The sequence below is a fragment of the Anomaloglossus baeobatrachus genome, chromosome 5 (assembly GCF_048569485.1).
Source record: "Anomaloglossus baeobatrachus isolate aAnoBae1 chromosome 5, aAnoBae1.hap1, whole genome shotgun sequence".
Lineage (NCBI taxonomy): Eukaryota > Metazoa > Chordata > Amphibia > Anura > Aromobatidae > Anomaloglossus > Anomaloglossus baeobatrachus.
Genome location: NC_134357.1, coordinates 593396515 through 593418739, shown reverse-complemented (window position 1 = coordinate 593418739; position 22225 = coordinate 593396515). Strand labels below are relative to the sequence as shown.

At 55.6% G+C, this 22225-nt stretch overlaps 1 protein-coding gene across 1 annotated transcript in view; it reads left to right on the top strand.

The window, feature by feature from the left end:
- GAS7 (growth arrest specific 7) overlaps window positions 1-22225 on the top strand; it is a 156914-nt gene that overhangs the window by 97843 nt on the left and 36846 nt on the right. The window contains 1 exon segment of the mRNA XM_075351487.1: window positions 13711-13788. Coding sequence (XP_075207602.1) covers window positions 13711-13788 — 78 coding nt within the window.

Genomic DNA, 22225 nt, shown 5'->3' with positions numbered 1-22225 from the left:
TTTCCTGGGTTGGAAAGGACAGTGCTTCTACCGGTTGACCTGATCCCAATTATCCTAAAAAGAGGGTGGAGATGCGTTATAAGGGGGGGGTTTCGTAGATATTGTTATTAAGGGAGAACTTTAAAGGGAAAAATCTTTACAATAAGACTTTTCTATTCTCACATTTTTCTGGTAAGGTGATAATGAAACCTTTTCCGGATATTTCTACGGGCCAGAAAAAAACTAAAAAAGTTACTGTTATTGTCGCCGTACAGAATATTGAGGTTTCCCCTAAATCTCAATAAGAGGTCGAGCCTCTATAATGGAGGATCAGCGGAGGACACCGAGAACATCTGCCGCCACCGCCCGACCCTGCGCGCTCCACATGTAACCGTCACTTTACATACTCCTGCTGGACGCCGGCCAAGTGTGATCCAATGTAAGCACAGGAATCCCGCAACAAGCAGAAATGCACCCGAAATGTGTTTCCTGTTACTTCTCACATTGTACTCACTCCCTGTAATTTCTGCCATGTGGGCGGAGGGCGAGGCACGAGATAATGGCTTAACCCCTTCACCGGAGGGGAGTGCAGTGCAGAAAGCCTAGGTATCTGTGCTAGTACTGTAATACCGCCCCCTGTGTACAGAAATATAACTACTATAATACTGCCCCTATATCTCTGTATGTATCCGGTGATTTTCGCCCCGGTGCCCCGTCCTCTTCTCTCGGGCACAGTTGGCCTCGGCGCTTTGTGCTGATTTCTTCTCTACAGGATGATGTGTGTCAGGGTCTCCTCCGGGGCTGATGTCGTACAGATGTTCTCGGGCGTCTTCCTTGGCTTCTCCCGTTCCCACAGTATCAGACTCTTGGAAGAAGGTGCACTTACTTGTAGGAGAACATAATCTTGTGTGTGCTGGTTTCTTCCGTTGTTCATATTCTGAAATTTTCCCCAAAAATTCCTGTAATTTGGAGCTGTATAAGGTTCTGATCCACACTTGCATTCATGGGACGTCGTACTGCTCGAGGGGCCGTGTGGGGACGTCGTACTGCTCGAGGGGTCGTGTGGGGACGTCTTACTGCTCGAGGGGTCGTGTTGGGACGTCGTACTGCTCGAGGGGTCGTGTGGGGGACGTCGTACTGCTCGAGGGGCCGTGTGGGGGACGTCGTATTGCTCCAGGGGCCGTGTGGAGACGTCGTACTGCTCGAGGGGCCGTGTGGGGACGTCGTACTGCTCGAGGGGCCGTGTGGGGACGTCGCACTGCTCGAGGGGCCGTGTGGGGACGTCGTACTGCTCGAGGGGCCGTGTGGGGACATCGTACTGCTCGAGGGGCCGTGTGGGGACGTACTACTGCTCGAGGGGCCGTGTGGGACGTCGTACTGCTCGAGGGTCGTGTTGGGACGTCGTACTGCTCGAGGGGTCGTGTTGGGACGTCGTACTGCTCGAGGGGGGCGTGTGGGGATGTCGTACTGCTCGAGGGGCCGTGTGGTGGACGTCTTACTGCTCGACGGGTCGTGTTGGGACGTCTTACTGCTCGAGGGGTCGTGTTGGGGACGTCGTACTGCTCGAGGGGTCGTGTTGGGGATGTCCTACTGCTCGAGGGGTCGTGTTGGGACGTCGTACTGCTCGAGGGGTCGTGTTGGGACGTCCTACTGCTCGAGGGGTCGTGTTGGGACGTTTGTACTGCTCGAGGCGGTCGTGTTGGGACGTCGTACTGCTCGAGGGGCCGTGTGGGGACGTCGTACTGCTCGAGGGGCCGGTTGTGGGGACGTCGTACTGCTCGAGGGGGCCGGTGTGGGGACGTCGTACTGCTGCTTCGAGGGGCCGTGTGGGGACGGTCTTACTGCTCGAGGGGCCGTGTGGGGGACATCTTTACTGCTCGAGGGGCCGTGTGGGGACGTCTTACTGCTCGAGGGGGCGTGTGGGGACGTCTTACTGCTCGAGGGGGCGTGTGGGGATGTCGTACTGCTCGAGGGGGGCGTGTGGGGATGTCGTACTGCTCGAGGGGGGCGTGTGGGGATGTCGTACTGCTTGAGGGGCCGTGTGGGGATGTCGGCACTGCTTGAGGGGCCGTGTGGGGACGTCTTACTGCTCGAGGGGCAGTGTTGGGCCATCGTTACTGCTCGAGGGGCCGTGTGGGGATGTCGTACGGGTTGAGAGGCCCATGTTGGGGCGTCGCAATGCTTGAGGGGGGCGTCGTACTGCTCGAGGACCATGTAGAGATGTTGTACCAGTCAAGGAGCAGTGTGGGGACGTCGTACTGCTCGAGGGGGTCGTGTTGGGATGTCCTACTGCTAGAAGGGCCATGTGGGGACGTCGTACTGCTCGAGGGGCCGTGTGGGGACGTCATACTGCTCGAGGTGCCGTGTGGGGACGTCGTACTGCTCGAGGGGCCGTGTGGAGGACGTCGTACTGCTCGAGGGAGGGGCCATGTGGGGACGTCGTACTGCTCGAGGGGCCGTGTGGAGACGTCGTACTACTTGAGGGGCCGTGTGGGGACGTCGTACTGCTCGAGGGGCCGTGTTGGGACGTCGTACTGCTCGAGGGGCCGTGTGGGGATGTCGTACTGCTCGAGTGGTCATGTTGGGATGTCGCACCAGCGGCCGAGGGGTTGTGTTGGGACGTCATACCGGTTGAGGGGTCGTGTTGGGACGTCGCGCTGGTCGACGGCCGTGTTGGGACGTCGCACTGGTCGAGGGGCCGTGTTGGGATGTTGCATCAGTCGAGGGACAGTGTTGGGACGTCATACAGGTTGAGAGGCCGTGTTGGGGCGTCGTACTGCTCGAGGGGGTATGTAGAGATGTTGTACCAGTCAAGGTGCAGTGTGGGGACGTCTTACTGCTCGAGGGGTCGTATTGGGATGTCCTACTGCTAGAAGGGCCTTGTGGGGACGTCGTACTGCTCGAGGGGCCGTGTGGGGACGTCGTACTGCTCGAGGGTTCATGTTGGGACGTCGTACTGCTCGAGGGTTCATGTTGGGACGTCGTACTGCTCGAGGGGCCGTGTGGGGACGTCTTACTGCTCGAGGGGCCGTGTGGAGACGTCGTACTGCTCGAGGGGCCATGTGGGGGACGTCGTACTGCTCGAGGGGCCGTGTGGGGACGTCGTACTGCTCGAGGGGCCGTGTGGGGACGTCTTACTGCTCGAGGGGCCGTGTGGGGACGTCTTACTGCTCGAGGGGCCGTGTGGGGACGTCTTACTGCTCGAGGGGCCGTGTGGGGACGTCTTACTGCTCGAGGGGCCGTGTGGGGACGTCTTACTGCTCGAGGGGCCGTGTGGGGACGTCTTACTGCTCGAGGGGTCGTGTTGGGACGTCGTACTGCTCGAGGGGCCGTGTGGGGACGTCGTACTGCTCGAGGGGCCGTGTGGGGACGTCGTACTGCTCGAGGGCCTGTGTGGGGACGTCTTACTGCTCGAGGGGCCGTGTGGGGGACGTCTTACTGCTCGAGGGGCCGTGTGGGGACGTCTTACTGCTCGAGGGGCCGTGTGGGGACGTCGTACTGCTCGAGGGGCCGTGTGGGGACGTCGTACTGCTCGAGGGGCCGTGTGGGGACGTCGTACTGCTCGAGGGGCCGTGTGGGGACGTCGTACTGCTCGAGGGGCTGTGTGGGGACGTCGTACTGCTCAAGGGGGCGTGTGGGGATGTCGTACTGCTCAAGGGGCTGTGTGGGGACGTCGTACTGCTCGAGGGGCTGTGTGGGGACATCGTACTGCTCGAGGGGCTGTGTGGGGACGTCGTACTGCTCGAGGGGCCGTGTTGGGCCATCGTACTGCTCGAGGGGCCGTGTGGGAATGTCGTACTGCTCGAGGGGCCGTGTTGGGCCGTCATACTGCTCGAGGGGCCGTCGTACTGGTCGAGGGGCCGTGTGGGGACGTACTACTGCTCGAGGGGCCGTGTGGGGACGTTACTACTGCTCGAGGGGCAGTGTGGGGACGTACTACTGCTTGAGGGGCCGTGTGGGGACGTCGTACTGCTCGAGGGGCCGTGTGGGGACCTACTACTGCTAGAGGGGCCATGTGGGGACGTACTACTGCTCGAGGGGCCGTGTGGGGGACGTCGTACTGCTCGAGGGGCCGTGTGGGGACGTCGTACTGCTCGAGGGGCCGTGTGGGGACGTCGTACTGCTCGAGGGGCCGTGTGGGGACGTCGTACTGCTCGAGGGGCCGTGTGGGGACGTCGTACTGCTCGAGGGGCCGTGTGGGGACGTCGTACTGCTCGAGGGGCCGTGTGGGGACGTCGTGCTGCTCGAGGGGCCGTGTGGGGACGTCGTACTGCTCGAGGGGCCGTGTGGGGACGTCTTACTGCTCGAGGGGCCGTGTGGGGACGTCTTACTGCTCGAGGTGCCGTGTGGGGACGTCTTACTGCTCGAGGGGCCGTGTGGGGACGTCTTACTGCTCGAGGGGCCGTGTGGGGACGTCTTACTGCTCGAGGGGCCGTGTGGGGACGTCTTACTGCTCGAGGGGGCGTGTGGGGACGTCTTACTGCTCGAGGGGCCGTGTGGGGATGTCGTACTGCTCGAGGGGCCATGTAGATTTTTGATCCCCACTGTAGACCTGCTTAGGTAGTAAACTAGAGATGACAATGAATTGCAATGATCGTATGGACTTTGTCTTGCAGATAGAGGGCGACAGAGCTCCTCTACATGATGCATTGTATAGAGACACCGACACTTATATACAAACACTCATTATTATGGGATGTTACCTATGATCTACAGCACAGAGTATTTCAGGAGAGGAGAGCGCTAATCTTATAGGAGATCACAGAGATACATAGAGAAAGGAGCAAGTCCCAGCAGCACAGAGTATTTCAGGAGAGGAGAGCGCTAATCTTATAGGAGATCACAGAGATACATAGAGAAAGGAGCAGGTCCCAGCAGCACAGAGTATTTCAGGAGAGGAGAGCGCTAATCTTATAGGAGATCACAGAGATACATAGAGGAAGGAGCAGGACCCAGCAGCACAGAGTATTTCAGGAGAGGAGAGCACTGATCTTATAGGAGGACACAGAGATAGAGAGGAAGGAGCAGGTCCCAGCAGCACAGAGTATTTCAGGAGAGGAGAGCACTGATCTTATAGGAGGACACAGAGATACAGAGGAAGGAGCAGGTCCCAGCAGCACAGAGTATATCAGGAGAGGAGAGCGCTGATCTTATAGGAGGACACAGAGATACATAGAGGAAGGAGCAGGTCCCAGCAGCACAGAGTATTTCAGGAGAGTAGAGCACTGATCTTATAGGAGGACACAGAGATACATAGAGGAAGGAGCAGGTCCCAGCAGCACAGAGTATTTCAGGAGAGGAGAGCGCTGATCTTATAGGAGGACACAGAGATACATAGAGGAAGGAGCAGATCCCAGCAGCACTGAGTATTTCAGGAGAGTAGAGCACTGATCTTATAGGAGGACACAGAGATACATAGAGGAAGGAGCAGGTCCCAGCAGCACAGAGTATTTCAGGAGAGGAGAGCGCTGATCTTATAGGAGGACACAGAGATACATAGAGGAAGGAGCAGGTCCCAGCAGCACAGAGTATTTCAGGAGAGTAGAGCACTGATCTTATAGGAGGATACAGAGGAAGGAGCAGGTCCCAGCAGCACAGAGTATTTCAGGCATGTATTTCCGCTGTTCCTCAGCACCTGAGTCAGTGGCTGGCTTTGTTCTTGCTCGGTAATTAGGGATTTCCTCTTCCATTCTCCTCTGGTCTCGGGCTGGGGATGATTTCTGTAATTTCATCATTTTGCTAATTACTGTAATGGCTGCTTTGTGACTTGCTTTAGCTGTGACTCCGTATCCCATGAATGTTCTCACCGGGAGCCGGAGATTTATTAATGAACCGTGCAGGAATGTGACGTTGTGGATACAACCTGCATCTCCAGCTATGGCCACCGGGGGGCAGCAGAGGGGTGAGCTGAGCCTGCAGTCACGGCTGAGGATCGGTCACAGCAGTGGCATTATGGCCGGATACATGATACATTGTACCAGTCCGGAGCACTGACTTGTCATGACTGGCAGATTATGGTGACAAAGGGAGTATGTTGGGGGGGGCAATAGGGCGAATGCCCAAGAGAAAGTCGGGGGGGCAGTGGGCGAATGCCCAAGAGAAAGGCGGGGGGCAGTGGGCGAATGCCCAAGAGAAAGGCGAGGGGCGGTGGGGGAATGCCCGGGAGTAAGCCATGGGGCGGTGGGGCAATGCCTGGGAGTCAGCCGGTGGGGTGGTGGGGGAATGCCCGGGAGTAAGCCGAGGCCAGTGGGGAATGCCTAGGAATAAGCCGGGGGGCAGTTGGGCAATACTTGGGAGTAAACTGGGGGACAGTGGGGGAATGCCCGGGAGTAACCCGGGGGGCAGTGGGGGAATGCCCGGGAGTTAGAAGGGGGGCAGTGGGGGAATGCCCAGGAGTAAGAAGGGTAGCAGTGGGCGAATGCCCGGGAGTAAGCCGGGGAGCAGTGGGGGAATGCCCGGGAGTAAGCCGGGGGCAGTGGGGGAATGCCCAGGAGTAAGAAGGGGAGCAGTGGGCGAATGCCTGAGAGTAAGACGGGGATGCAGTGGGGGAATGCCCGGGAGTAAGCCGGGGGACAGTTGGCGAATGCCTGAGACTAAGCCGGGGATGCAGTGGGGGAATGCCCGGGAGTAAGCCGGGGATGCAGTGGGGAAATGCCCGGGAGTAAGCCGGGGAGCAGTGGGGGAATGCCCGGGAGTAAGCCGGGGGCAGTGGGGGAATGCCCAGGAGTAAGAAGGGGAGCAGTGGGCGAATGCCTGAGAGTAAGACGTGGATGCAGTGGGGGAATGCCCGGGAGTAAGCCGGGGGACAGTTGGCGAATGCCTGAGACTAAGCCGGGGATGCAGTGGGGGAATGCCCGGGAGTAAGCCGGGGATGCAGTGGGGGAATGCCCGGGAGTAAGCCGGGGATGCAGTGGGGGAATGCCCGGGAGTAAGCCGGGGGGGCAGTGGGGGAATGCCCGGGAGTAAGCCGGGGGACAGTTGGTGAATGCCTGAGAGTAAGCCGGGGATGCAGTGGGGGAATGCCCGGGAGTAAGCCGGGGGGCAGTGGGGGAATGCCCGGGAGTAAGCCGGGGGGCAGTGGGGGAATGCCCGGGAGTAAGCCGGGGGGCAGTGGGGGAATGCCCGGGAGTAAGCCGGGGGGCAGTGGGGGAATGCCCGGGAGTAAGCCAGGGGGCAGTGGGGGAATGCCCGGGAGTAACCCGGGGGGCAGTTGGTGAATGCCTGAGAGTAAGACGGGGATGCAGTGGGGGAATGCCCGGGAGTAAGCCGGGGGGCAGTGGGGGAATGCCCGGGAGTAAGCCGGGGATGCAGTGGGGGAATGCCCGGGAGTAAGCCGGGGGGCAGTGGGGGAATGCCCGGGAGTAAGCCGGGGGGCAGTGGGGGAATGCCCGGGAGTAAGCCAGGGGGCAGTGGGGGAATGCCCGGGAGTAACCCGGGGGGCAGTTGGTGAATGCCTGAGAGTAAGACGGGGATGCAGTGGGGGAATGCCCGGGAGTAAGCCGGGGATGCAGTGGGGGAATGCCCGGGAGTAAGCCGGGGATGCAGTGGGGGAATGCCCGGGAGTAAGCCGGGGATGCAGTGGGGGAATGCCCAGGAGTAAGAAGGGGAGCAGTGGGCGAATGCCTGAGAGTAAGACGGGGATGCAGTGGGGGAATGCCCGGGAGTAAGCCGGGGGACAGTTGGCGAATGCCTGAGACTAAGCCGGGGATGCAGTGGGGGAATGCCTGAGACTAAGCCGGGGATGCAGTGGGGGAATGCCCGGGAGTAAGCCGGGGATGCAGTGGGGGAATGCCCGGGAGTAAGCCGGGGATGCAGTGGGGGAATGCCCGGGAGTAAGCCGGGGATGCAGTGGGGGAATGCCCGGGAGTAAGCCGGGGGCAGTGGGGGAATGCCCGGGAGTAAGCCGGGGGGCAGTGGGGGAATGCCCGGGAGTAAGCCGGGGGCAGTGGGGGAATGCCCGGGAGTAAGCCGGGGGCAGTGGGGGAATGCCCGGGAGTAAGCCGGGGGGCAATGAGCGAATGCCCGGGAGTAAGCCGGGGGGCAGTGAGCGAATGCCCGGGAGTAAGCCGGGGGGCAGTGGGGGAATGCCCGGGAGTAAGCCGGGGGGCAGTGGGGGAATGCCCGGGAGTAAGCCGGGGGGCAGTGGGGGAATGCCCGGGAGTAAGCCGGGGGGCAGTGGCGGAATGCCCGGGAGTAAGCCGGGGGGCAGTGGGGGAATGCCCGGGAGTAAGCCGGGGGGCAGTGGGGGAATGCCCGGGAGTAAGCCGGGGGGCAGTGGGGGAATGCCCGGGAGTTCTGTAGAGGTGACCAGAGGATCTTTCCACAACGAGCGACGTGGCTCCATCTCTCCAGAGACGTATCCAGTAATTGTTTCCCGGTGTGCTGTGCACCTGTGCGGAGATGACGAGGAGCCTGATTATACCTGGGCTCGTTAGCCGCCGCTGATTAGCCGGAGTTGATTGAACCCAATGAGTCCCCGGCACCTGCACCGTACGGAATATTATCGCAGGAGGCAATCTTCTCCCCAGCGTTGTCCTCCTCCCTGCAGATCCTCGGTGGTCCAGACGTCAGCCACAGATTAGATGTGTTGCAGGAGATGGAAGACGAGGGTTAATCCGCGCTGACAGAAGATCAATGGACATTAGGATGTTTCATTTTATTTTTCGCGTTTCGGAGCCGTATTACTCCTTCTTCAGGAACAAAAATCAATAATGTACATTTCTGTTCCTGAAAGAGTCATACGGCTCCGAAACGCATCAAATAAAATAACATATCCTAATGTTTATTGATCTTCTGGCAGCGCGGATTAACCCTTGTCTTCCATCTCCTCCAACGCTGTCCTCCTGGGTTCTGCAGCAGCCTTCCTCAAATACGTGGTCAAAGTGGTTGTCTGTAACACAACCGCATCAGATGCACTGCTTGCTACCATCGGGTCAGACGCCATCCGCGCCCCTCCTTCCTTGTCATTTCAGTTTTATCACAGATTAGATGTGAGAATTGTCGTAATGAGGACGGTTTACAGGATTTTGTGCTTTACACTAATTTACCTTTATTTAACCCCCCCCACCCCCCCGCGGCTCCTATGGCCGAGCAATGACCAAGAGTTTGTCAGTAGCATGAGATGATGGGCTCGATAGTTCTGCACAAAACATGTAACTCTGATACATTTGTTTCCTGTATACTACCCATGATATATATATGGAAATCGGGAGCTAGAGTTTTCAGCTGCATGATGGCGGGATGCTGAGTGTTTGGGAGGTGTGCCGGCGGGAGGCTGCATGCTCGGGGGTGTGCCGGCGGAATGTTGGGTGCTCGGGGGTGTGTTGGCAGATGGCTGGGTGCTCAGGTGTGTTCCAATGGAAGGCTTGGCTGCTCGGGGGGCTGTCGGAGGGAGGTCGGGTGCTCGGGGGTGTGCCGGAGGAAGGCTGGGTGCTCGGGGGTGTGCCGGAGGAAGGCTGGGTGCTCGGGGGGGGTGCCGGCGGAATGCTGAGTGCTCGGGGGTGTGTTGGCAGATTGCTGGGTGCTCGGGGGTGTGTTGGCAGATTGCTGGGTGCTCAGGCGTGTTCCAACGGAAAGCTTGGGTGCTCAGGGGGCTGTCGGAGGGAGGCCGGGTGCTCAGGGGTGTGCCGGAGGGAGGCTGGATGCTTGAGGGTGTGCCGACAAAAGTCTGGGTGCTCGGGGGGGTGCCAGAGGGAGGCTGGGTGCACGGGGGTGTGTTGGCAGATGGCTGGGTGCTCAGGCGTGTTCCAATGGAAGGGTTGTTTGCTCAGGGGTGTGCCGGAAGGAGGTTTGTGCTCTGGGTTGTGCCGGAGGGAGGCTGAGTGCTTGAGAGTGTGCCGACAAAAGGCTGGGTGCTTGAGAGTGTGCCGACAAAAGGCTGGGTGCTTGAGAGTGTGCCGACAAAAGGCTGGGTGCTCGGGGGTGTGCCAGAGAGCGGCTCTGTGCACGGGGGTGTACCGAAAGGAAGGCTGTGGTGTTTGGGGGTGTGCTGGAGGAGGGCTGGGTACTCGGGGGGGTGCTGGAGGGAAGGCTGTGGGTGCTCGGGGTCTGTCTGTGGGTAGGCAGGGTGCTTGGGCCGTGTAGGCAAAGTGCTTGGGTATGTGTCAGCGGGTAGGCTGAGTGCTTGGGGCTGAGCTGGCGGAAGTGTAGGTTCTTGGGTGCGTGCCAATGTGAGGCAGAATTTAGGGTTTTGCCAGTGGGAGTCCAGGTTCTCTGGAGCGTTTTCGGCAGGAACCAGAGTGCTCTGGGTCGTGTCGGCAAGAAGGTAGGGTGCTTGGGGTCGTGTCGTCAAGTAGGTAGGGTGCTTGGGGTCGTGTCATCAAGTAGGTAGGTTGCTTGGGGTCGTGTCGTCAAGTAGGTAGGGTGCTTGGGGTCGTGTCATCAAGTAGGTAGGGTGCTCTGGTCGTGTCGGCGAGTAGGTAGGGTGCTCGGGGTCGTGTCAGCAAGTAGGTAGGTTGCTCGGGGTCGTGTCAGCAAGTAGGTAGGTTGCTCGGGGTCGTGTCGTCAAGTAGGTAGGGTGCTTGGGGTCGTGTCATCAAGTAGGTAGGATGCTCGGGGTCGTGTTGGCAAGTAGGTAGGTTGCTCGGGGTCATGTTGGCAAGTAGGTAGCGTGCTCTGGGTCGTGTTGGCGAGTAGGTAGGGTGCTCGGGGTCGTGTCAGCAAGTAGGTAGGGTGCTCTGGGTCGTGTCGGCAAGTAGGTAGGGTGCTCGGGGTCGTATCAGCGAGTAGGTAGGGTGCTTGGGGTCGTGTCGTCAAATAGGTAGCTTGCTCGGGGTCGTGTCGGCAAGTAGGTAGGATGCTCGGGGTCGTGTCATCAAGTAGGTAGGATGCTCGGGGTCGTGTTGGCAAGTAGGTAGGTTGCTCGGGGTCATGTTGGCAAGTAGGTAGCGTGCTCTGGGTCGTGTCGGCGAGTAGGTAGGGTGCTCGGGGTCGTGTCAGCAAGTTGGTAGGATGCTCGGGGTCGTGTCGGCGAGTAGGTAGGGTGCTCGGGGTCGTGTCGTCAAGTAGGTAGGGTGCTATGGGTCGTGTCGGCGAGTAGGTAGGGTGCTCGGGGTAGTGTCAGCAAGTAGGTAGGGTGCTCGGGATCGTGTCGGCAAGTAGGTAGGATGCTCGGGGTCGTGTCGGCAAGTAGGTAGGGTGCTCGGGGTCGTGTCGGCGAGTAGGTAGGGTGCTCGGGGTCGTATCGGCGAGTAGGTAGGGTGCTTGGGGTCGTGTCGTCAAATAGGTAGCTTGCTCGGGGTCGTGTCGGCAAGTAGGTAGGGTGCTCGGGGTCGTGTCGGCAAATAGGGTGCTCAGGGTCATGTAGGCAAGTAGGTAGGGTGCTCGGGGTCGTGTCAGCAAGTAGATAGTGTTCTCGGGGTCGTGTCGGCAAGTTGGTAGGATGCTCGGGGTCGTGTCGGCGAGTAGGTATGGTGCTCGGGGTCGTGTCGTCAAGTAGGTAGGGTGCTATGGGTCATGTCGGCGAGTAGGTAGGGTGCTATGGGTCGTGTCGGCGAATAGGTAGGGTGCTCGGGGTCGTGTCGGCAAGTAGGTAGGGTGCTCGGGGTCGTGTCGGCAAGTAGGTAGGGTGCTCGGGGTCGTGTCGGCAAGTAGGTAGGGTGCTCGGGGTCGTGTCGGCAAGTAGGTAGGGTGCTCGGGGTCGTGTCGTCAAATAGGTAGCTTGCTCGGGGTCGTGTCGGCAAGTAGGTAGGGTGCTCGGGGTCGTGTCGGCAAATAGGGTGCTCAGGGTCATGTAGGCAAGTAGGTAGGGTGCTCGGGGTCGTGTCAGCAAGTAGATAGTGTTCTCGGGGTCGTGTCGGCAAGTTGGTAGGATGCTCGGGGTCGTGTCGACGAGTAGGTAGGGTGCTCGGGGTCGTGTCGTCAAGTAGGTAGGGTGCTATGGGTCATGTCGGCGAGTAGGTAGGGTGCTATGGGTCGTGTCGGCGAGTAGGTAGGGTGCTCGGGGTCGTGTCGGCAAGTAGGTAGGGTGCTCGGGGTCGTGTCGGCAAGTAGGTAGGGTGCTCGGGGTCGTGTCGGCAAGTAGGTAGGGTGCTCGGGGTCGTGTCGGCAAGTAGGTAGGGTGCTCGGGGTCGTGTCGGCAAGTAGGTAGGGTGCTCGGGGTCGTGTCGGCGAGTAGGTAGGGTGCTTGAGGTCGTGTCGTCAAGTAGGTAGCTTGCTCGGGTTAGTGTCAGCAAGTAGGTAGGGTGTTCGGGGTCGTGTCGGCAAAAAGGTAGGATGCTCAGGGTCATGTAGGCAAGTAGGTAGGGTGCTCGGGGCGTGTCGGCAAATAGGTAGGATGCTCAAGGTCATGTAGGCAAGTAGGTATTATGCTCGGGGTCGTGTTGGCGAGTAGGTAGGATGCGCGGGGTCGTGTCGGCAAGTAGGTAGGGTGCTCGGGGTCGTGTCAGCGAGTAGGTAGGGTGCTCGGGGTCGTGTCAGCAAGTAGGTAGGGTGCTCGGGGTCGTGTCGGCGAGTAGGTAGGGTGCTCGGGGTCGTGTCGGCGAGTAGGTAGGGTGCTCGGGGTCGTGTCAGCGAGTAGGTAGGGTGCTCGGGGTCGTGTCAGCAAGTAGGTAGGGTGCTCGGGGTCGTGTCGGCGAGTAGGTAGGGTGCTCGGGGTCGTGTCGGCGAGTAGGTAGGGTGCTCGGGGTCGTGTCAGCGAGTAGGTAGGGTGCTCGGGGTCGTGTCAGCAAGTAGGTAGGGTGCTCGGGGTCGTGTCGGCGAGTAGGTAGGGTGCTCGGGGTCGTGTCGGCGAGTAGGTAGGGTGCTCAGGGTCGTGTCGGTGAGTAGGTAGAATGCTCGGGGTCGAGCTGGTGAGTAAGTAGGATGCTTGGGGTCATGTCATCAAGTAGGTAGGATGCTCGGGGTCGTGTCGGCGAGTAGGTTGGGTGCTCGGGGGTGTACTGGCGAGTAGGTAGGATGCTCAGGGGTGTTCTGGCAAGTTAGTTGGGTGTTTGGAGGCGTTCCTGTGGGAAAACGGATTGCTCGGAGATGTGCCAGTGTTTAGGCATGGTGCTCAAGGGTGTTGCGGTGTTTGGAGCAGGGGGGAGCCATCTTTGTGATGAAGTTGACATCACAAGGTTCCCGCCATGTTCTTGTTATTCTGCTCGTCTCCCATCATCGTCTTCCTCCTAGTCTTCTCGCTTGGGCTCCGGCTCATTAATTCTCCCCTATCGTTGAGCGTCAGCAGTTTGGCGCTCGGAGCCGTTCCGATGCCATTATCGGGCGACGGATCAGTCAGCGAGGCGGCGGCGGCCTTATCTCTTCCCTCCTTCCCGCATCCTTGTAAACAACATTATTAATTCATGGTGGCAGATCAATCCCTCGTGTTTTTAATTTTGAGGTTGTTTTCGTTCTTGATCGTGCCGGGTCAAATATGGCGCAGATTTAAAGGCGCAGTACGTCCTCGTCTCACCATGAGCTGCGGGGAGACTGCACGGATTGTCATTCAGGAGAGTCGGCCGGTGTATGTATAAGCAATGCTTCCTGGGAAAAAAGTATGTAAATTAGCTCCAATTAAGAGCTAGTCCCCCTTACCCCGACCCAGAGCCGCATATTCCCACTGACCTGGGCCCCGATCCGCAGGGTGAAGGGACAATACAGTCTGACATAGCTGCAGTACCACATCCAGCCACTAGTCTGCACGGTCATCACATGTCCCGGGCCCCACGTGTGTGTCCCTTTAAGGGAATATCCTATGTACCTGCTGACACGTGGCCTCGTATCACGTGGAAATGTCCTGTGTTTCTTTTTAAGAGACGACGTGGGAAAGACCGAACACCTCCCCTGTGAGTGCGAAAAGCCCCCTGGTGAAGAAGACATCACTGCCGACAGGTGAGACGGAAGACTGTATCTAATCCCATCATGTAATCTGCTGAGCTATGTATCTAATCCTCTCCTGTGTGATACTGTCTGCTGAGCTGTGTATCTAATCCTCGCTTGTGTGATACGGTCTGCTGAGCTATGTATCTAATCCTCTCCTGTGTGATACTGTCTGCTGAGCTGTGTATCTAATCCTCTCCTGTGTGATACTGCCTGCTGAGCCTTGTATCTAATCCTCTCCTGTGTGATACTGCCTGCTGAGCCATGTATCTAATCCTCTCCTGTGTGATACTGCCTGCTGAGCCTTGTATCTAATCCTCTCCTGTGTGATACCGTCTGCTGAGCTGTGTATCTAATCCTCGCTTGTGTGATACGGTCTGCTGAGCTATGTATCTAATCCTCTCCTGTGTGATACTGTCTGCTGAGCTGTGTATCTAATCCTCTCCTGTGTGATACTGCCTGCTGAGCCTTGTATCTAATCCTCTCCTGTGTGATACTGTCTGCTGAGCTGTGTATCTAATCCTCTCCTGTGTGATACTGTCTGCTGAGCTGGGTATCTAATCCTGTCCTGTGTGATACTGTCTGCTGAGCTGTGTATCTAATCCTCTCCTGTGTGATACTGTCTGCTGAGCCTTGTATCTAATCCTCTCCTGTGTGATACTGTCTGCTGAGCTGTGTATCTAATCCTCTCCTGTGTGATACTGTCTGCTGAGCTGTGTATCTAATCCCATCATGTGATCTGCTGAGCTATGTATCTAATCCTCTCCTGTGTGATACTGTCTGCGGAGCCTTGTATCTAATCCTCTTCTGTGTGATACTGTCTGCTGAGCCTTGTATCTAATCCTCTCCTGTGTGATACTGTCTGCTGAGCTGTGTATCTAATCCTCTCCTGTGTGATACTGTCTGCTGAGCTGTGTATCTAATCCTATCCTGTGTGATACTGTCTGCTGAGCTGTGTATCTAATCCTCTCCTGTGTGATACTGTCTGCAGAGCTGTGTATCTAATCTTATCCTGTGTGATACTGTCTGCTGAGCTGTGTATCTAATCCTCTCCTGTGTGATACTGTCTGCGGAGCCTTGTATCTAATCCTCTTCTGTGTGATACTGTCTGCTGAGCCTTGTATCTAATCCTCTCCTGTGTGATACTGTCTGCTGAGCCTTGTATCTAATCCTCTTCTGTGTGATACTGTCTGCTGAGCTGTGTATCTAATCCTCTCCTGTGTGATACTGTCTGCTGAGCCTTGTATCTAATCCTCTCCTGTGTGATACTGTCTGCTGAGCTGTGTATCTAATCCTCTCCTGTGTGATACTGTCTGCTGAGCTGTGTATCTAATCCTATAATATGTTGTACAATTTATGTATCTCAGCCGCTGTGTGACTGTCGCAGGGATACAATATGGCGGCTCCTCTGTACATGTAGTTGTATATAATTCAGCGTCCGATCCTCTGTGATGAATTTTCAGCACATGACTATAGGGGTGTCCCTTCCTGGCCCTCCTGTCAGTGGGGGGCGTCCCCTCCTGGCCCTCCTGTCAGTGGGGGGCGTCCCCTCCTGGCCCTCCTGTCAGTGGGGGGCGTCCCCTCCTGGCCCTCCTGTCAGTGGGGGGCGTCCCCTCCTGGCCCTCCTGTCAGTGGGGGGCGTCCCCTCCTGGCCCTCCTGTCAGTGGGGGGCGTCCCCTCCTGGCCCTCCTGTCAGTGGGGGGCGTCCCCTCCTGGCCCTCCTGTCAGTGGGGGGCGTCCCCTCCTGGCCCTCCTGTCAGTGGGGGGCGTCCCCTCCTGGCCCTCCTGTCAGTGGGGGGCGTCCCCTCCTGGCCCTCCTGTCAGTGGGGGGGGGCGTCCCCGCCTGTCAGTGGGGGGGCGTCCCCTCCTGTCAGTGGGGGGGGGCCCCCTTGTCCACCTCTTTGGATTATTAGAACATCAACTCTATAATCATCACGCTCATTTATGGGGGGAGGGGAGGAGCCGCCATCTTTACTAGTCTCCCGGCAACCAAGAAAGCTGGCTGAAGGCGGATGCGTGTGGGCGCCCCCTGCACGTTCCTGTCTTGTACTTTTGCGCGTCGTCCTCGGCTTTCTGCATCTCGCTGCCTTGAAAACTCTGAAACCCAGTTGCTACGGCAACGGAACGGCAGGAAACGTCCTCGGAGCCGCGGACGAGGCGATTTATTTTTATATCTGACTTGTTTAAATAAGAAAAATCCCGAGATTGAGAACCTGATCCACGATCGAGCGAGCGCTGCTCTGGAGGAGCGGGAGGCCGAGCCGCAGGCTATATGACCTGCTCACACCGAGTATTAATAGACTGATGGGCATGTGGCGGCCATATTGGACTGAAGCCACACAGTGAGGCCTGGACTACACGGAGGCCTTCAGTGACTGTACATCAGTAGGGGGCGGTAGTGAGACATCCGGGCTCCATAATAAAATAACCGCTATGGCGGAGGAACAGAGGTGTTTAGTGTATACAGTATTGTGTGACCTCCCTTATTCTTCCTGTGCTCCTCCATATTGTGATGATGGTGGTCGCCAGTAACAACGGTCATTCTCCCACCATGTCTGACTGATTCTGCTGAAATCTGCAGAACAGTGCGGTGAGGAGACTTATACAAGAAACTGGTTCTACCTCCATGATGATTGCTTTATTCCCCACCGTGCATGAGTGATTCTGCTGAAAGCTGCAGCAGGCTATAGGCCCAGTCACACACACAACAGCGCGGTGAGGAGACTTATACAAGGAACTGGTTCTTCCTCCATGATGACTGCTTTATTCCCCACCATGTCTGACTGATTCTGCTGAAATCTGCAGCAGGCTATGGGCCCAGTCACACACACAACAGTGCGGTGAGGAGACTTATACAAGAAACTGGTTCTTCCTCCATGATGATTGCTTTATCCCTCACCATGTGTGAATGATTCTGCTGAAATCTGGAGCGGCTATGGGCCCAGTCACACACAGAACAGTGCGGTGAGGAGACTTATACAAGAAACTGGTTCTTCCTCCATGATGATTGCTTTATCCCTCACTGTGACGGGGGTGTACAACAGAGCAAAGGATGGACGAGAGGGACGATCCAACAGGTTTATTCACAAGAACACTGGAACAGCACACGATAAGTCCACGTAAAACAGATTCGGGGGCCCTTCCCGACAATCCTCGGACCGGATTACAAAGCAATCGTCCTTACAGTAGTCCAAAGAGTTCCACACAATCCCACGGGCCGCCACACAGGCCTAGCTCCGTCCGTGTCCACAGCCACACAGGCTGGAGCTCCTGCTCTCTTCAAGTTTCAGCTCACTCTGACTGAATCTCCCAGGTAAGCAGAGTTTACACTAGTTGGACTCTAGGCCACCTCCCCCTACTCCCCAGGGATGGAAGTGCCTCAAGAGGATATAACCTTGCATTTAGGGGGGTGATTACCTACAACAATAGAAATGTACACAGAAGTAGTTCAAATAAGACAATGAACCCAGCTTGAAATAGGAATCTGTACAGCATATAAAGTGAGAGGGTAAATTACATCTTCACAATCCCTCCCCCTCCCAACTTGTGTACGTACTAGGGACCTCTACAGGTCACTGGTTAAGTACACACAGGCAGAGCGTTACTTACATGTGGCTTCATGCAGCCACGAATTGGCATCGTATCTCTCCCACATCATTGCCCAGGAGAACAGCTGCAGGCAGACCACCCATCACCCCAACCACACATCGCCTGACCCCAAAACCAAAGTTCAGATCCACAGTGGCTGTGGGAATAGTCCTCCATTGTCCACCAGCCAGTTCAATAACAATCCCAGGTCCTCTATGGATTGCCTCAGGCCGAACCACTCCGGGGATCAGCCAGTGTGAGGAAAGCACCCGAGTCACAAAATCCAACAAGTCTCTGTCCATCCAGCACAACCTCCTGCAAGTGCTTACCTCGATGAGCAGAAGTCGTCATAACTGCGGGTCGCACCCCGTAAACTCCTGGTGGTGCAACATGGGGGGGCTGAGTCACTAGGCCAGTCCTCACATAACGGTGCCACATCTTCCTCCATGGCACTGGGCTGTAAATAATTAACAATCCGATTGGGGTGCAGGATCAGTCCTCATTTGAACAGCTGGGCAGGAGACTTGCCGATGCCCTGGCTGTCCACATTGATAGCATCTGCGCTGGGTCTCCCTCCATCCAAGGTGTCCTCTTGGGTAAGGGGTAGGGGAACTTGGAGGCCGGCTCCCACCTGAAGGTGCTGTAGGGGTTTGAGGATGATTCCTCCATGGGCTGGCTGGGCATGAGGCCTGCAAATGCCCAGGACCCCGGCGTATTCCAGAAAGTGCAGTAGAAGCAACTGGAGGCACATTAACACGGGTATCAACATGTGGTGGCTTAGCGGAACGGGGAACAATGGGGACAGAATAACTGGGGGCATCCGGTGTTGTGGAGCTGTTAGGCGTCTCTCCATCCTCCAACAGAACCCTCCACTGAGGCTTGATAGTGAGTACCTCATCAGCTAGAGCAGCAGCTTCCTCCACTGTCGCTGGTTTTCTCTCACGCACCCATTCCCGGATCTCAGCGGGGCACTGGGCAAAGAATTGTTCTTTTAGGATGACCTGCAGGAAGGTCTCCCAAGATAAGGCCTCCTCTGCCTCCAGCCAGCGATTACATATTTGTTTGAGTCTATGAGCATATATCTTAAAAGACACTTCCCCATCACAGGCTAAAGCACGGAACTGAGTCCTGTAAGTGTCTGGGGTCACAGCATAATGTTCTAGAATAGTCTGTTTAATATCCGCATACTCACAGTTCCACCGAGGGTCCATAGCTCTATAGGCTTCAGCAGCTACCCCCTCTAGGAGCCCAACCAGATGCCGGACACGCTCCCTGTCCGGGACTTCCATTAATCGACACTGATGCTCAAAGTCCTGGAAGAAGCCCTCAATGTCGCCTGCAGCCTCATTAAACGGCTTAAAGTCTTTGCGGGACACCCTGGGAAGTTCCCTCATGATGGGTGCTGGGGTTACAGTCTGTCTGGAACCTCTCGCGGCTTCCACAGCGAGCTCCTTATCCAGCAGTGCCATCTCCTCCATCCTGCGCTCCTTCTCTTTAGCTCCACGCATGGCCTCCCTCTTATCTTCTATGGTGGCCTCATCTCCAAGCAGTGCCATCTCCTCCTTGTACCACACAACCCATTGACTTTTTTGGGTATTCACCTCCGGCTGCCGTCTTTCTTCCGTTTGCTGTGAGGATCCTTCCTCCACGTCATTTTGCGAACAGACTCCTTCTAGCGCCTCAATCAGCTGCTCCTTGGAGAGTCCTTTGAAACGAACTCCTACTTCACGGGCCATTGTTTGTAGGCTCACCACAGTCCAGTTCTTGTACTCTGAGGTTCTGATTCCAGATGTTAATGGGCCGTTGTCCTCCATTCCTTCTGCTCTGATCCCAGCGCTGCCAACCAGTTTGTGACGGGGGTGTACAACAGAGCAAAGGATGGACGAGGCCGAGGGACGATCCAACAGGTTTATTCACAAGAACACTGGAACAGCACACGATAAGTCCACGTAAAACAGATTCGGGGGCCCTTCCCGACAATCCTCGGACCGGATTACAAAGCAATCGTCCTTACAGTAGTCCAAAGAGTTCCACACAATCCCACGGGCCGCCACACAGGCCTAGCTCCGTCCGTGTCCACAGCCACACAGGCTGGAGCTCCTGCTCTCTTCAAGTTTCAGCTCACTCTGACTGAATCTCCCAGGTAAGCAGAGTTTACACTAGTTGGACTCTAGGCCCACCTCCCCCTACTCCCAGGGATGGAAGTGCCTCAAGAGGATATAACCTTGCATTTTAGGGGGTGATTACCTACAACAATAGAAATGTACACAGAAGTAGTTCAAATAAGACAATGAACCCAGCTTGAAATAGGAATCTGTACAGCATATACAGTGAGAGGGTAAATTACATCTTCACACTCACCATGTGTGAATGATTCTGCTGAAATCTGGAGCGGCTATGGGCCCAGTCACACACAGAACAGTGCGGTGAGGAGACTTATACAAGAAACTGGTTCTTCCTCCATGATGATTGCTTTATCCCTCACCATGTGTGAATGATTCTGCTGAAATCTGGAGCGGCTATGGGCCCAGTCACACACAGAACAGTGCGGTGTGGAGACTTATACAAGGAACTGGTTCTTCCTCCATGATGATTGCTTTATCCCTCACCATGTGTGAATGATTCTGCTGAAATCTGGAGCGGCTATGGGCCCAGTCACACACAGAACAGTGCGGTGAGGAGACTTATACAAGAAACTGGTTCTTCCTCCATGATGATTGCTTTATCCCTCACCATGTGTGAAGGATTCTGCTGAAATCTGGAGCGGCTATGGGCCCAGTCACACACAGAACAGTGCGGTGAGGAGACTTATACAAGGAACTGGTTCTTCCTCCATGATGATTGCTTTATTCCTCACCATGCATGAATGATTCTGCTGAAATCTGGAGCGGCTATGGGCCCAGTCACACACAGAACAGCGCGGTGAGGAGACTTATACAAGACACTGGTTCTACCTCCATGATGATTACGGTACTTTATTCCCCACCATGCATGAATAATTCTGCTGAAATCTGCAGCAGGCTATAGGCCCAGTCACACACAGAACAGCGCGGTGAGGAGACTTATACAAGGAACTGGTTCTTCGTCCATGATGATTGCTTTATTCCCCACCATGCATGAATAATTCTGCTGAAATCTGCAGCAGGCTATAGGCCCAGTCACACACAGAACAGCGCGGTGAGGAGACTTATACAAGGAACTGGTTCTTCGTCCATGATGATTGCTTTATTCCTCACCATGCATGAATGATTCTGCTGAAATCTGGAGCGGCTATGGGCCCAGTCACACACAGAACAGCGCGGTGAGGAGACTTATACAAGACACTGGTTCTACCTCCATGATGATTACGGTACTTTATTCCCCACCATGCATGAATAATTCTGCTGAAATCTGCAGCAGGCTATGGGCCCAGTCACACACACAGAACAGCGCAGTGAGGAGACTTATACAAGGAACTGGTTCTTCGTCCATGATGATTGCTTTATTCCCCACCATGCATGAATAATTCTGCTGAAATCTGCAGCAGGCTATGGGCCCAGTCACAAAGTCACACAAGGAAAAACTGGAGCATTAGACACAATGAAAAACCGTACAACAAAGAACGTAAGTGACTACATAAAGCTACAGTCTCTGATCTAGGGGAAAATGGAGTGACACCTGTCAGACTTTACAAGGGCGGCACATCGAATGGATGTTATGAAGTGGAGAGAGGAAAAGAAACACAGCTGAGATCAGCGGGTGAGGTTATAGAAGACGGCCAAATTGCTTTGCAGGTTACCAGGTGGAAACACTGAGACTTGAAAGCAGGGTGGAGTTCATAGTCCTTTCTGTTCCGTTTTTATTCTGTTTTTCGTCTTTTCAGATTCCAGAACAATAGATCTGATTAATATCTGCTGATTATTATTCTCCTCCGCGCTCGTGACCTCGGATTCACCAGAATGTTCCACTTCTCGTGTTTTTGTGTCGATGATAATTGATGTCATGTGACCGGCGTGATCAGGAAATATCGGGTCATCAAATAACTGTGTGATCTGAATTGAACGAGGAAGTGTCTGTGCTGGGGGGGTGATGGGTGCGTCGGGGAGGGGGGGCCGCGGTCTTCTGTCTCTAATTAAAGGGCATGTTATGTAAATGAGGCTTAATTATCGTTTCATAACTTTCAATGTATCTTGTGTTTCTTCTATGCTTCTTGTTGGGCTCATACCCAGTACTGAAGGTTTGTTACACTGTATCTAATCTACACCATAACTCTTGTTTTGGAAACTTTGTTACCCTGTATCTAATCTACACCATAACTCTCTTGTTTTTGGAGAGTTTGTTACTGTATCTAATCTACACCATAACTCGTGTTTTGGAAACTGTTACCCTGTATCTAATCTACACCATAACTCGTGTTTTTTGAGGCTTTGTACACTGTATGTAATCTACACCATAACTCCTGGGGGTTTGTTACACTGTATCTAATCTACACCATAACTCTTGTTTTCGAAAGGATTTGTTACACTGTAACTAATCTACACCATTACTCTTTTTTTTTTTTGAAACTTTGTTACACTGTATCTAATCTATACCATAACTCTTGTTTTTGGAAACTTTGTTACACTGTATCTAATCTACACCATAACTCTTGTTTTTGGAGGCGTTGTTGCACTGTATCTAGTCTACAGCATAACTCGTTTTTGGAGGCTTTGTACACTGTATCTAATCTACACCATAACTCTTGTTTTTGGAGGCGTTGTTGCACTGTATCTAGTCTACAGCATAACTCGTTCTTGGAGGCTTTGTACACTGTATCTAATCTACACCATAACTCTTGTTTTTTGGAGGTTTCGTTACACTGTATCAATCTGGCGTCACGTCT